Source organism: Myxine glutinosa, chromosome 12, assembly GCF_964187855.1.
Source record: "Myxine glutinosa chromosome 12, kmMyxGlut1.1, whole genome shotgun sequence".
NCBI classification, from domain to species: domain Eukaryota; kingdom Metazoa; phylum Chordata; class Myxini; order Myxiniformes; family Myxinidae; genus Myxine; species Myxine glutinosa.
Window position 1 is genome coordinate 36,994,026 of NC_136272.1, and position 16,484 is coordinate 37,010,509.

General features: G+C 49.7%; 1 protein-coding gene across 1 annotated transcript in view; it reads right to left on the reverse strand.

Moving 5' to 3' along the window:
- LOC137437955 (gamma-aminobutyric acid receptor subunit alpha-2-like) overlaps positions 1-10,977 on the reverse strand; it is a 373,866-nt gene extending 362,889 nt beyond the window's left edge. The window contains exon 1 of the mRNA XM_068132744.2: positions 10,898-10,977. Coding sequence (XP_067988845.1) covers positions 10,898-10,974 — 77 coding nt within the window. The 5' untranslated portion in view covers positions 10,975-10,977. The remainder of the gene's footprint in view (positions 1-10,897) is intronic.
- Between the last annotated feature and the right edge of the window lie 5,507 nt (positions 10,978-16,484).

A 16,484-nucleotide genomic window follows, 5' to 3' on the forward strand; every position in this document is an offset into this window, starting at 1 on the left:
CTCGTACAATTTCTGGGCTGCGGCGTGTACCTCTCCCAGTGGGTCTACCCACCTGCACACCTCCACCACTGCAGTTGCCTCCGAGCTTACCTGCTCCTTACCCTAACCTAACTACCAGGGGAAGGCCCTCTGGCTCTCTCCCCACTCCGTGCCCTCTCTGGCACTGGGCTGCCCGATCCACACCCGGGATCCTCAGGCACCCACTCACAACTACCGGCTCCCAGAGCCCACCTGCGGCCTCACCTGGCCGACATCCTCACAGTGGTGGAGTGCCCAACCAACTACACACACTAACAGGCTACACGCCCAGCCATTTCCACAACACTAATGCACCCATTCGCAACACCATTCTGCAACCGCACCACAAATGCCAATATCCAACCACAATTTACCTGCACCCTCTACCTAACACTTACACTACCTGCCCCGGGTGCTCGCGAAAGGGGTCCACTCTTCCCCCATCCACACCTTCGCACCATGCACACCACTCCGTACCACTCACTCCAACTCTCTCCACACACCTGTACCTGCACACCTGTGCTCTCACACCTGGTGCCACCTGCACCCTTCTCTCCCCAAGCGCATTCGCGCTGATCCACACACTCACTACTCATACACTGCTCCACACACCTGTCCAGTTGCACACCTGTGCAATCACACCTGTTCAATCCTCACACACACGGCATCATCTCAGCTAACTACTCCCTTCTGAAACTTGCGCTTCCCAGTCATCCCTTTAACTATTGCGCTCCCTCGTCATTATAATCCACACTAATCTACCTGCGTCCCCACTACAGGTATCAGTCACTAACTAATCTTAACGTTACCTAATGTCATCTTCTAGGGCCCTATCAATATCCTAACCCACCCGGGCTAGTTTTCACTGCCATACACCCCATAATCTATTGCTCCTTTGCCCCCCCACCATGGGAAGGGTGGCAGGGATGCCACCCTCTCCCACCGGGCCTATCGCTCCTCAATCCCCCAGTCCTCTGGCACTAATAAGCCCCCCTTATTCAGAGGTACTGGGTCCCGCCTCGGCATCTAAAGCCGAGGCAATCCACGGGGGCGCCTGCTCGCCGGTGTAAGGTCTTATCCGGTCGGCGTGGACGATCCGAGGGAGGGCTCGTGGCCCCATTTTGATCTTAAAGACCACGTCACAGATTTGCGACAGGACGACTCCTGGGCCTTGCCAGGGGGAGGTGAGTTTTGGGCACCTTCCCTTCCGCCTCCGGGGATTAAAGAACCAAATCTTCATCCCCGGAGCGTATTGACTCCCCTGGCTCCGGTCGTCGTACCTGCGCTTCATCTTTTCCCCCGCCCGATGGAGTTGGCGGCGGGCGAAGGCATGGACTAGCTCCATGCCTTCCTCTAGGTGACGTGCGTACCCCTCCCTCGGCGGGTTAACCACTGTGTCTGGCACGGGACCGCATAGCAAGTCGGCGGGAGCCCGTAACTCCCGCCCATACATAAGCAACGCTGGACTGCATGCGGTGGCCCCGTGCTGGCTGGTTCGGTAGGCCATGAGCAAGTAAGGGAGATGTTCGTCCCAGTCATCCTGACGGGTGGTGGTGAACAGTGCCAGTTGTTGGATTAAAGTTCGGTTGAATCTTTCCACCATCCCGTCAGATTGAGGTCTTAAAGGCGTTGTCCTGGTTTTTCGAATTGACAGGAGACTGCACACATCTTTTAGTAATTTGCTCTCAAAATTTCGTCCCTGGTCGGTGTGCAACTCCTGTGGAATCCCATGCCGGCACACAAATCCTTCCACGAAGGCCTGCGCTACCACCCCTGCTTCTTGGTTGGGGAGGGCGTAGGCCTCCGGCCACTTGGTGAAGTAGTCCATCACAACGAGGATATACTTATTACCTTGGCGGGTGCGGGGCAGCGGTCCTAGAATATCCATAGCCACCCGCTCAAGGGGGGCCCCCACCTGATGTAATTGAAGGGGGGCCCTCATCCTCCGTGCTGGTCCCTTTTTGGCAGAACAGGCGTCGCATCTCCGACACCAGTCCTGTATGTCGCGCCCCATATTCACCCAATAGAACCTCCGGCGGACCCGAGATATTGTCTTTGTCCTGCCCAAATGGCCGCCGGAGCGGGTACCATGCACCTGTTGCAATATGACGTTCTTGAATTTGTCAGGGACTATCACCAGCCAGGAAGTTCGATCAGAGGGAACCTCCACCCACTTGCGATACAAGATGTTGCCTTTCAATTCCAGGGTCTGCCACTGAGCCCAATATGCCTTTGTCTGCGCCCCGAGGGGGGTGACCTCTTCCCCCCTTGGTCTTTGCCCCAATTTGACCCATTGGAACACCGGCCCCAGAACAGGATCCTCCTGCTGGGCCGTGCTCCAAGCCAACTCTCCAAATTCCTCGTCCGCGGTTAGTGGCAAAATTGGCCCTCTCACCCGGGTTGCCCGGACGACGAGAATCGGGGCGGAATCGCCCAATTGCTCCCTCTCCTCGTGTCTCGCACAAAATTTACAGTTTTCCCCCAGACAAGGACGCCGAGAGAGTGCGTCCGCATTACCATGGGCCTTCCCGGCCCTATGGGCCACATCAAAATCGTACTGCTGCAACTTTTCCAACCACCTTGCAATTTGGCCCTCCGGTTCCTTGAACCGAAGGAGCCATTGCAAGGAGGAATGGTCAGTTCTAACCAAAAATTTCCGCCCGTACAAGTACGGGTGGAAATGGTTCATGGCAGCCAGCATAGCCAATAACTCTTTGCGAGTGACGCAATAATTTCTCTCGGGCCTATTTAAGGCCCGACTATAATAACCAATCACTCTCTCCACGCCCTCCTGTGTCTGAGACAAAACTGCGCCCAATCCTTCCTGGCTCGCATCCGTGTCCAGGGTAAATGTCCCGTCACTAGTGGGGTAAGCTAGAAGGGGTGCGGATGTTAGACACCCCTTCAATTTTTGGAAGGCCTCGTGGCACTCCCGTGTCCAATTAAATCGCGTCCCCTTCTCCGTAAGCCGGTGGAGGGGACGGGCCAACTCCGCAAATTTCGCCACAAAGCGCCGGTAGTAGGAGCAGAGTCCCAAAAATCCCCGCACCTCTTTGATGGTACGTGGTGCGGGCCACTCCTCTACCGCTTTAATTTTGTCTGGGTCTGTTTTTACCCCCTCGCGGCCAATCACGTGACCTAGATAGGCCACCTCTCTTGCAAACAAAGTGCACTTACTCGGGTTCAGCTTCAACCCTGCCTGTCTGAGGCACCCGAACACCTGGTCCAAATTAGCTAGTGCCTGGGGGAACGTTTGGGCATGTACCAGGACGTCATCCAGGTACACCAGGCATGACTGCCATGGCATGCCGCCTAGTACATGCTCCATCAATCTCTCAAAGGTGGCGGGGGCGTTACACAAACCAAACGGCATCACAGTAAACTGATACAGTCCCTTACCTGTGGAAAATGCCGTTTTCTCCTTCCCTGCCCTATCCATCTCCACCTGCCAATACCCACTCTTGAGGTCCAAAGTTGTGAACCAATTTGAGCCCGCAACGGCATCGAGGGTGTCATCAATCCTTGGCAGGGGATATGAGTCCTTGAGTGTCACGTTGTTTAGCTGGCGATAGTCCACGCAGAACCGCGTGGTCCCATCCTTCTTTTTGACCAGCACAACAGGTGACATCCAAGGACTTCCCGAGGGCTCGATCACACCTGCGTCGAGCATTTTTGCAACCTGCTCGTCAGCTTCCGCCCTCTTGCTCCAAGGGAGCCGTCGGGCGGCCTGACGAATAGGCCGGGCCTCACCGGTGTGGATCTGATGTTTCACCAGGCCCGTACGTCCAATATCCTCGGTGGACAGGGAGAAGAGGTCCAAATGGGACCCAACCAGTTTGTGTAAGGCCTCCCTCTGGGTACCTCCCAACTCTACGCTACTACGATTTACCATCTCGCAAATGGGATCGGGCCAATTCCTACTTGTCATTGAAGGCTCCCCCCGGGGTCGGCTCGGCTGGACGTTCTCGCCCCTCACTGTCGCGACTTCCTCAACTGGGGTGCAGCCAGCTACCCTCGTGCCCCTTACTATAGTGCGTGGTTCTGTACTCACATTTACTACTCGGACGGCCACTACCGGTCCGTCCGTTTTTACAAGGGTGCGGCCCACGATTAAACCCGGTATGGACTGCGCTGCCACCGGTTCGACCAGGCCGCAGGACTCCTGCCATGTTGGGCGAGCTGCCCACCGGGCCGGCACTATCGCCTCGGCCCTGGGGGGGATGGTCACGGCCTCGGAAGCCTCCAGCTCCGCTCTCTCGGCCGTGCTCACTCCCCCTAACGGCAGCTCTTCTACTCCCACCTGCAGGATCCCCCGGCACAAGTCGATTTTACAACCGCTGGCAGTCAACAGGTCCAACCCTATTAAACATGGGTCGCACACCTCCGCCACCCAAACATCTATCTCCCTCCTTACCGACCCTAACTTGAGGGTCACAGAACCACGCCCTATGATCGGGGCCGTTACCCCGGTAGCAAGCTGCAAACTATAATTTTGCAGGCGCTGGATCTTATCCCAGCCACCTGCGCTCGAATCAAGGACCACAGGGCTGATGATCGTGGCGCTAGCTCCTGTGTCCACGACGGCGTCTACCCCCACGCCGGCAATTTTGCATCTAATTGTCAGGCTACCGGTTCCAATTTGGCCACAATAAATGACCTGTCGCGTCAATGAGGGCTCTCCTCCATCCTCTGCTGCCGAACACCGCCCTACGTGCCCGACACCTTCTAGTTTCCCGGGGTCTGGCGGGGGGGTGTCTGGGGTCGGCTAACCCGCTCCCCCCTGGGCGGAGTTGAGGACCTCAACTGCCGGGGATCATCCCGGCGCGCGTTTCGACAGTGCCGCGCCAGGTGACCCAGGCGGTTGCAGGTATAGCACCTCACCTGATAAGGTGCTTGCCTCCGGAATTCCAAATTCCCCCCCCTGTAGGTCCGAATTGGATTACCCGCTCGTGGTCCACCGCGGGCCACCTCCGGGGCCGCCTGCCATGGTCCAGGTCCTGCCAGGCGCTGGTCCACCAGCCTCCGGACCATGCCCGCCAGGTCAGGACCCACGTCGGGGGCGGGCCCCCTAAGGGGTCCGCCCTCCATCGGGGGTCCCATCTGGCGGACCGCCATTGCGAGACGCTCGCCCCCCCGGGCCAGGGGCCTCGCTGCTTCCCAACGGGCCGCAGCGTCAGCCGCCTGGCTCAGAGTCTGCGGGCGCCACATGGCGAGCTGTTGCCGGAGCTCAATATCCGGGAGGGCCTGGATAAAATGGTCCAGCGCCAGGCTTTCCCGGGAATCCGCTGCCATGCTAGCATGTGCGATCCCCACTGCGCGGCGAATGTCGTGGGCAAGTTCCCCGATGGCTTCCTGGGGCTTGCGCTTTCGCAGCGCGAGCTGAGCTTTAACAAGCTCGCTCTGCTGTTCTATTCCAAATCGATTAATTAGGGCGTCGCGGAGGGCTGGCAGGGTGAGAGCACCCGCTGGTAATGCCGTCAGCACCTCCGCCGCCGCGCCGCGCAATGCGGCCACCAGGTGTACTCCACCTTCGTCCTCACCCCAACCGTTACCCTTACACACACAGTCGAACTGCGCCAGGTACGCGCGTAGATCACTCTTGCCGTCATACGGCGCGAGTGGGACCTTGTGGGACCACCTCGTATGCGAGTCGTTGCCCGCCGGCCGGACCCCGTGCGTCGCCCCTTGCGGGGTCAGCGCGGGGCCGAACCGGCCGGGCCCCCACAGTACACTACCCCCAAGGGGCTCTCGTGCCTCCCCGGTCCCTCCAACAACTACCCCTGTTGGTGTCGATGCATGGGTCACACCTCCGCAACCCGCTACCCATTCCATACCACCACCACCACAACCTTGCTCACCCACACCTCGCACCTCTCGTTCCATACCCTCCGGACCAGCCATACACCTCACTCTTGGCCTCTCACGAACATCCGGGTCTATCTCGACCCCCAAGCTTATTAAATCACCTGGCGCATCATACGCACGACCATATTGGTCACCACTTACACCGGGTCCTCTTTCTCTTCGCTTCTCCTCCATCACCTGCGAATCCCTCATCCGGTTAATGAGCACATCATCACGATCCGAACACAGACTTTGGACCAATTCTTTTACTTCCTCCTTTATCTCTTTCTTATCCCCTCTCCGTCGCTTCTTAATTTCGCTCACCCCTTCTTCCACTTCTTCTAATTTTTGCTTCATCTCCTTCATCTCTTCGTGCGCCCCTTTAAGTTCTTCCTCTAACTCCACTTTATTTTTTTCTATGTGCTCCCGCACCTCCCGCTCTTTAACCTCCATTACCTCTACCACCTTGTCCATTTTCCTCGTCAGGTCCTCATGTACCGTCTGGCACTCTTTTTTAATTACCCCTACGTCCTTTTTCATCTCTTTCTGTGTCGATTTTAAACCCTCTATTACCGCTGTGTTCTTCTTTACCTGGTCCCCCAACTCCTTTTGTCCCACTGTCAGTTGTTCTACTCCCAGCGTCAACTCCTCTATACCACCTTGCAATTTTACAGTCCCCTTTCTCACCTCTTTCTCCATGCGCTCCTTACAGTGCCTCACCTCCTCGCGCACTCCTCCGACCTCCTCACTCACTCCTCTTCTGATCTCCTCCCCCATCACTTGCATCTCCTGCCCAGATGCCACCCTCATCTGCTCCATTTCCTCCCTGTGAGCATCCAGTTTGGTTTCTACCCCCATTCTGACCCCCTCTATCTGCTGCTCCATTTGTTTAACTTCCCTTTCCGCTTGGTCCCTCATGTCCCTCAATTTGCCTTCCATACTGTTTTCTAACCCCTCTAACCCCTTTTGCATCCCTTCCATTTGATTCTCTTGAGCGGCCATTCTGTTTTCTACCCCCGTTAACCCATTTTTCACTTCTTTTATCCCGTTGTCTAACCCCTCAAAATTATTGTCTAACTTCTCACCGGTACCCCTCGCTTCGTCCCTCATTACCCCCATTTGGTTTCCCATTACCCCCATTTGGCCCTCTAATCGCTCACCCTGAGCCCTCATTCCCACAATTTGGTCTCCCATTCGTTCCATAAGGGCCCTCATTTGCAACATAAAAAGGTTCGGATCCACCAGGGGCGCTACCACGGTCGCGGGCGCGGTGACCAGCGAGGCGCCATTTTGCGCGTCTGCTACCCTCGCTGCTTCGCTCTCCTCACGTCCCTCAATTTGGTCCTGGACCGACCCTGCCTCACTCTCCCCTACCGGACCCCAGCCGTCTTGATCCGCCATAGCGCGACTTGCAAAATTCGAGTTTCGTAAAACAAAACAAATTTCGGCCGCTCCAAATTTTGACCAAATTTTTTTTTTTCCTCTATTCGTTTTTTTTTTTTTTTCAAAATTTGGTCGGGCCTCGAATCTCACTCCCGACACCAATTGTTACAGATACGACTTTGATGGTATGGTGGGCCGAGCGGGATGGCCGCCGTATCCGTACAAGTTACCCGATTGTGCCCGAATGTTGACTAATCGCGCTACGCTGGCTCAATAGGAAAGAGAAGACACCCGGCTGGATTACAATCACACAATACGACACCAGGGATACGGTTCTCAAAGGTTGTTATTACAATTGCGGAAGGTTTAGATTACAGGGACAAGAGGGAAACATAGGAAGGTGGGCACTTAAACACACTTATATTATCCCCGGACAGACGACAGGTAAACGCGGGACAAGGCTCACTCACACGGGGTTTGATGGCCAGGAAAGCGGCAGTCGATGGCTCAGGTGCACCTGGCTCAGGGACAGAATCACGTACGGTGGTGTCCAGCAGATGCGGGGAGGTCGCTCAGCGCTCGTGGGTCGCGACTTTGGTGGAGATGCCGGGGAGGTCGCTCAGCGCTCGGGAGGGTGGCGTCTTGTCCTTCCAAGCTCGGGGCGCATCTGACGTCACGTCCGGCGCGGGGCCGCGTATATCCGGCGGGGAGTCACGCCCTCGCTCGTTAGCTCCGCCCCATATGGCATCGGCCCATGGCTTCTCATTGGGTGCGGGGGTTACCGGCTCCGCCCTTGACGAGGGGCCGACAGGGAGCCCCCTTCTGGGTAACCCCGTCGAGCACATGTTCAATGGCGGCCAACCGAGCCGGAGTGAGGACGCAAAGCCGCTGTTGTTGTGGTTGTTGTTGGAGCTTGAGATGATGGGAAGAGATGCGGGGAGGTATGGGAAGGTCCTAAACTCCTACTGGTGCCATATCATCACATTCTGGTGCAACGAAGAGTCATAATTAATGGAAACAAGTCCTTAACTGACATAGATTAAGAATAACTAGCAAGATGTCCTATAATTGTCTACGTGTGGTGCGGGGGACCTGGGCACGACATTTAATGGGGGAATGAAGGGGAAGATCGGCTCTAATGGGTGTTGTTTACAGACAATGGGACTAGGGAATGGGGTAAGGGGAGAGTTGGGGAGTATCGGAGAAGATAGGGGAATATTTACAAGCGGATATGGAGGTCAAATTCCATATTCGCAACAATACTTTGGCAAAATAATATATAATAATAATAAATCATATTAATATATAAAATAATTAATAATAATAATTAATAATACTATAGATAATGTGTGTGCTGGTGTGTGTTTGTGCATGGGTTTGTTCACATGTGTGTATGTTTGCATGTGTGTGTGTCTGCATTTGTGTGTGTGTGTCTGCATTTGTGTATGTTTGCATGTGTGTATGTCTGCATGTGTGTGTATGTCTGCATGTGTGTGTGTCTTCGCTTGTGTGTATGTTTGCATGTGTGTGTCTGCATGTATGTGTGTCTGTGTGTGTGTGTTTTCTGCATGTGTGTGTTTCTGCATGTGTGTGTATATATTTGCATGAGCATGTTTGCATGTTCATTTGCATTTGTGTATATGTGTGTACAATTGTGTATTCCAAGTTGAGAAGAAAGCCTGTAACCCATTTCCAGCCTGGCGTCTAACTGTCTGACTTTGGAGGATCTGTTATCATAATATTCTATGTTTGACCTTGCGTTAACATTCTTTCCTTATGAGCTCCCTGCCTGCCGAGTCTTTCTCCTTGCTACAATCTGTGAAACCAGGGACAGGTTTTGAGTTCCTTGTCCTTTGAAGAAAGTATATTAAGACGAATACAAGTTGTAATTCTGGGATGATGTTGGTGCTTGGCTGTGTGAGCCAAAGCGCAAAGCCTCCCATGCATGTTATTTCACGAGTTATCAAGTGACCACTATATTCGTCATGTGTGTGTGTCTGTCTGTGTGTCTGTCTGTCCGCAGCATAACTACCCGATGATATCATCCGATCTTGATGAAACTTGGGTGGGAGGTTGACATCATGATCTCGTTGTGTCCTGCCTTGAGTGGGCGTATTGCGCCCATTGTGGGCGGAGCCACGCCCGAAAAAGATGTCTTTTTAGGGGGTAATCGAGTTCAAGCTACATCTTCTCCGAGGGGTTTGGTGGAATCTGACAAGAGTTTCGGTATTTGGTTAAGCCAATGTCATGTGTCTAGCCCCACGGAGCTCGATTTTTTTTTTCATTTTATTTATTTATTTCATTCCATTTTTCACCGAATTTTCGGTATTGTGAAGCTAACTAACCTCATAACTGATTATACATTATTTTCTATCTCATTTCAAGGTCAGTAACCTTCGTTTTGACATTTTCGGGCCTGTCCGGGCCTGTTTCGGTTATAGTCCGTCCTTTGTCATTGAATACCGCTCGCTCATGAACCATCGTCGTCTCCTGACTTGTCCTTATCTATTAATAAATCTCTTACACACTGTCCGAGTTCGACCAGGTGCTTAAAAAACCCACTACACATGTGTATGTGCATGTGTGTGTGTCTGAATGTGTGTGCGTCTGCATGTGTGCGTGTCTTCGCTTGCGTGTATATTTGCATGTGCGTGTTTGCATGTGCGGTTGCGTGTGTGTTTTGTGTGTGTGCGTTTGTGTGCATATGCGTGTTTGTATGTGTGTTTGTTTTGTGTGTGCGTGTGAGTGTGTATTTGTGTGTGTGCATGTGTGTGTGTGTGTGTGTGTGTGTGTGTGTCCCTGAGCTTGTCTTTTATGCACTCCTAAACAGCTGTACATAATTAGTTGAAAACTGATGGTTGTAATCAGGGTGTTGGTTTTAGGGGGTAAAGATAAAAATCATAGCCCTCGGGTTTTATTGTGGGGGGAGAACGCCAATTCTGTGTGTGTAAATGTGTATCGTATCGTGCCATCTGGTGAAAGGCGGTATTACAAGTCATAATAATGTATGCCATTGACATCATAAAAGTGGGGGAATTAAACCGTACATAAGGAAGGGATCTTTGCTCGTCCAGATAAATGCCACCAAGTGTGTGAGGTTACTGAACTGAATGTACAAAGAGGAATAAAATCATTAGGAGAGGTTTCCACATGAGGCTATTGCCAAACCATTGCCTCAATCCACCAAATTTTAGAAAACCTTCATGATGTTATGTTTGCCATTAAATGTAAGATTCATGTTTGTAAGATGGCCGTGCTTCACTTGTCCTTTTTGTGCAGGTACTGATGCACGTGGGATTCAGATTAAAGGAGGCTCTGGAGTCGAGCAGATGGCATGCAACGTCTCTGCTTTGTCTTTTGTTCAAGCATCATCAGCCGGCTATCGAATAAACACGCATCAGTTCGAGCATGAAAAATCTAGCCTGCCATAATTTGTGAAATATGCTCAGGGAGCCTGGCCAAATAGCAAAATCCCTTTTGAGATCAATTTGAAAGCAGTCTTTTTTTTTGCCTGCGAGTCCCAAAAGATTAATTTTGAACATCTCAGCATGGTGTTTTGAGAAGAAAAGAGATCCCACAGACATGAAAGAGTTGGGTTAGATATTTTGATTTTATCCTGACATGGAAAATGCAAAATAAGCTATTTTATTACCTGATGCAGTACACGAGGAAGGCGAACACCTGGAGCAAGCAGAACCGAGGTGGCAGCAGCACCGACCCAACATCCATTGCACCTGCAGCACGCAATTGCCATAGGTCAGCTCATAATCCAAAACTTTAAAATATCATTAGTGTAATCAATCGTGATGTTTGAGTGAGTTAAAGTATTGCATCATCAATTTTTGGCAAATAAAGTAAAAAACCAAAAATGTTATTGCTTAGGCTTTTAACCCATTGTCACGTCTTGTACAAAATATAAAGAAAATATTGTAGAAGGCTTGATGCGCTCTTGCCATGTACAAGGCATGCGATCTATCCACGATGATGGTACTAGATGCGCTCTTGCCATGCACAAGGCATGCGATCTATCCACGATGATGGTACTAGATGCGCTCTTGCCATGCACAAGGCATGCGATCTATCCACGATGATGGTACTAGATGCGCTCTTGCCATGTACAAGGCATGCGATCTATCCACGATGATGGTACTAGATGCGCTCTTGCCATGTACAAGGCATGCGATCTATCCACGATGATGGTACTAGATGCGCTCTTGCCATGTACAAGGCATGTGATCTATCCACGATGATGGTACTAGATGCGCTCTTGCCATGTACAAGGCGTGTGATCTACCCATGATGATGGTACTAGATGCACTCTTGCCATGTACAAGGCGTGTGATCTATCCACGATGATGGTACTAGATGCGCTCTTGCCATGTACAAGGCGTGTGATCTATCCACGATGATGGTACTAGATGCGCTTTTGCCATGTACAAGGCGTGTGATCTATCCACGATGATGGTACTAGATGCGCTCTTGCCATGTACAAGGCGTGTGACCTATCCACGATGATGGTACTAGATGCGCTCTTGCCATGTACAAGGCATGTGATCTATCCACGATGATGGTACTAGATGCGTTCTTGCCATGTACAAGGCGTGTGATCTATCCACGATGATGGTACTAGATGCGTTCTTGCCATGTACAAGGCGTGTGATCTATCCACGATGATGGTACTAGATGCGCTCTTGCCATGTAGACGAGACGGATTTCTGAGAAATGTGAATGTTAGGTGCATTTTTTGGTAAAAGTTGGGAACCTCACTTTTTAACATAATTAGGGTATGCTGAATTCGATTAACCCGGTTCCCAAGCCGAATTTAGAGTTCTTTTTTACCTTATAATTAGCATAATCAAAATGTCCACCAAACTGCCATTTTTGGACAATTTCTTTGAACAAGCATTTATATATCATGCATACATACATGCAGCTCTTTTACTTTAACTTTACAACTTTTACCCCAAAATGCACCTTGAAGCTTATACATGGACTTTTTTCATAAATCCGTCTAGTCTATATTATGGTTGGCGACATATTGAAAGAGACATTCAAACTGATATTGAAATTGGACACTATAAAATGGGAAATGGTTTTAATAAGACAATGTTTCATACAACCATTTATTCTAAAATTATGTGTACAAGGCCATGAAGCACAAACATTCAGGAATGTCACACATGTTGTTTTGCCAAACTACATCAAATTCATACAAGGGGTCCGATCATCACTCTGTTTCTGACAGGCACACATTGATGTGCACCTCAACTCTGAATAGCGACATTTGCAGCGTTGAGTCTTGCATTGCTTCTGACATACACAACAAATCATCTCGAGGCAACTTTCTGGGATTGGACTCGGTGACATCAGAATAGGCTCTCGTCCTGAATCACCACGTTTCCATCCCATTTCCACAGGTACAGGAAGGTCAGGTATGGCACAATGAGCATTTCTCCATACCATGGCTTGATAGTGTACTCGCATCAAATGGAAATGAAGAGCATCACCTGTCGGTGACATTGCTTCTGGTTTACCAGTCTTGGAGAACAACATACAGTCACGTGAAAAAGTAAGTACACCCCATGTAAAGTTTTGACTTTTTCAACATATTTCAACATACAGCTATTTGACCTTCATCTCAACAATATTGATAGATAAAGGTGATATAATATAACAAATATCATGAAACATTTCCATTTTGTAGTCCATTGTATAATTTAAATAAACATAAATGCAAATTTCGCATGTGGATAAAGTAAGTACACCCCTACATTTATCACTACTTCAAATACCTAAAATTAGAATCAGGTGCACCAGCTCAGGTGCAAATGATTAGAACATCGTTAGAGAGGATCTTGGAAGAACTTGTCTTATTTAAACCTCAGACATTTAGTTTGGTTTGCTCTTTGTTGTTGAAGTGTGCGGCGTCACCATGCCTAGATCAAAAGAGCTCTCTGTGGCCTTCAGAAAGAAGGTTATAGATGCCTACGAGTCTGGGAAGGGATTTAAAAAGATCTCCAAACAATTTGAAATCAATCATTCGACTGTCCGGAAGATCATCTACAAGTGGAGAAGATTCCAAACAACTGCCAACTTGTTCAGGCCAGGCCGCCCCAGCAAGTTCAGCCCGAGAGCAGACCACAAGATGCTGAAAGAAGTCTCGAAGAACCCCAGAATGTCATCACGGGACCTACAGGTAGCTCTTGCCACTGTTGATGTCAAAGTGCATGAGTCTACCATTAGAAATAGGCTGCACAAATTTGATCTACGTGGGAGGTGTGCCAGGAGGAAACCTTTGCTGTCCAGAAAGAACATCAGGGCAAGACTAAAGTTTGCCAATGAACACCTAGGCAAAGACCAGCACTTCTGGAACAATGTGCTCTGGACAAATCAGTCAAAGGTCGTGCTATTTGGCCACAGTACCAGAAGACATGTTTGGCGAAAACCAAAGACAGCATTTGACCACAAGAACCTGATACCAACTGCAAAGCATGGTGGTGGAAATATTATGGTTTGGGGCAGCTTTGCTGCATCAGGGCCTGGGCAGCTCACCATCGTATAATCCACTATGAATTGTTCATTGTACCAGAGGGTGCTTGAGGATAATGTGAGGCCATCTGTCGGAAAGTTGAAGCTCAACCGAAGGTGGACCTTGCAACATGACAATGACCCTAAACATACCAGCAAATCCACCAAGGAATGGCTGAAAAGAAAGAAATGGAGGGTTCTGGAATGGCCAAGTCAAAGCCCGGATCTAAATCCAATTGAGATGTTGTGTGGGGATTTGAAACGAGCTGTGCATGCAAGAAACCCCTCAAACATCGCACAGCTGAAAGAATTCTGCATGGAGGAGTGGGAAAAAAAATTCTCCCAGTCGATGTCAGAGACTGGTAGACAGTTATAAGAAACGCCTACTTGAGGTCGTTTCTGCCAAAGGGTGCAATACCACCTATTAGAGCCAAGGGTGTACTTACTTTTTCCACATGCGAAATTTGCACTTACGTTTATTTAAATTATACAATGGACTACAAAATGTAAATGTTTCATGATATTTGTTATATTGTATCACCTTTATCTATCAATATTGTTGAAATGAAGATCAAATAGCTGTATGTTCAAATAGGTTGAAAAAGTCAAAACTTTACATGGGGTGTACTTACTTTTTCACTGACTGTATGTCGTGCTGAATCAACAGAGGTTGTTCTGTGCACATTATATATTCTGCACACGAATGCTTCTGCAGATTTGATCGTCTCCTCTGAGTTCACCAATGCCCAAGTTCTTCAGCAGTTTATGGTGCTCTATGAAGACTTTCCATGATGTTCGTTTGGTGCAATTTGCAAAATAGGAAGTGGTGTCACACCCAGTTAATGCATGAAATGGTAGCAGTGCTGTGGACAAACTTCTCGGTAGATTGTTTAAAACAGCATCAATTGGTGTATAACGCCATTTCTTTGATGTACCGGACATCACCCAAAGATGTTCACATTGTGCACGTGGGAAGTGGGAAACCAAAAGCAGAACATCGGTGTCCCTTGATGACACAACATCTGTCTTAAACATGGCTGTGCACAACATGCAACACCAGCCTTGCGTCAGCTTCTTCGGGTGTGGATCTCAGCGCATTCACATCAGTTGTCTCTTTTGACGACCTGACCTCAAGTTCCTCCCTGAACCCTCCAGCAACTACAATTTATTTGTCCTTTGGTGCCTGTGAACACAATTCCGCAGACAATAAATTTGCTAGATCGGCTTTATTGCCAGCCAGTGACAGGAAATTCTTCCAGTTTTTTGGAAGAGGCACATCACGACCCTCAATAAGTCGTCTAATTGGTCAAGTGGCTTTGCTGCGGCGTGTTCTGGTCGTACCCTTGATTGTCTCTTCCCTATACCTGTCAAACACAACATCTAACCATTGATACTTAGAACCTGCTTTCAGCACTGTGCTGACGTATCTGTCAGCCAGATCTCCAAAGGTCGGTGCATTGTCAGGCTTTCCCAGAGCTACCACCAGTGCTTGTCCATCAATGATAAGGCAAGATGATGTTCCGTGAAGTTCAATAGCTTCAGGACAGTTTATGCCTTCTGTTATCACATCTGCTAGAACTGACTTGTTCCCAGTGCAGAGTGTACCATTCATTTCTGCAAGTGACAAAGGGACTGGAAGAAGCTCATGCTTTAGCACAGACGGCAAGTCAACTGGCCGACCAGCCTCATAGGAAGTAATTAGGCGTTGGAGGACATTTCTGTCTGCCTTCAGGATAGTTTTCTTGTCGTTGGCCTTGGTGTCTTTAACCACTTCATATGGAGTGGCAAATGTTGGGGCGTTATTCCTGTGGATGGTATATGGAATGAAACATCTGGTTTGTCATGTTGCTCTGCTAGAATCAATCTCTTCCGGACAGTCATTTATTTCCTCTTGTCCAAGCTCTTTGGCACGAAGTAACGAGTCTTAGATTGCTGCTGGTGCCAGGTCTTTTGTGGCAAGGTTTTGCAATGACTCTGGGTGTGAAACAGTTGAAAACACATTGAACCCCTGGTAAATCAATAGCAAGGCACTCTCATCATCTTTGTTACGCTTTTGTTGTGATTTGGTAGCTTTGTTGTGAAGGCGTGTACTTCCAAGACAAAGGTTGTACATTGCATGAGTTTTGGCTGCTATGTGTGACCTCAGATTTATATGACACTATGACAGGGTCCACCTGCAGTGCTGATGTTGTCTTGGTGATACCAATGATTCCACCCCCTTTCTTTCCTGTACCATTTGTCCACTCCATGGCTTGGTCTGGATCTACCTGGTTGAAGGTTTGAGTGGCTCGCTTGATAACAAAATTGCCCCTTTGAAAACCTCATGACATGGCCTCTGGAAGTTGGTGCATTTCAGCTAGATATATTGGACCCCATCTTGCATAGTTCAGGTGGTAATACCGCTTGAAGTATGGCAGCATCTGACTGAAGGAGTGAAGATGGAGGTCCCAGATACCATCGTGCTGGGCTCGAGTGAACTGCAACAATATTGAGACCATGTCCATGTACTGCCACCAGAAGATGAAGGTCACACCCTCAGATTTACTTTCAACAAAATCTGTCAGAAGCTTACGAAACCGTTCCTGCAACAGAAATGATAGCAGTTCTGGAATTCGTTCGGGCTTGTCATTGGCGACTATTGTGGAAAGCTCAGCATGGCATTCCTTATCTGCTTCAGCAACAAACGAAAGGAAGGTTGCCACCAAAAGTCA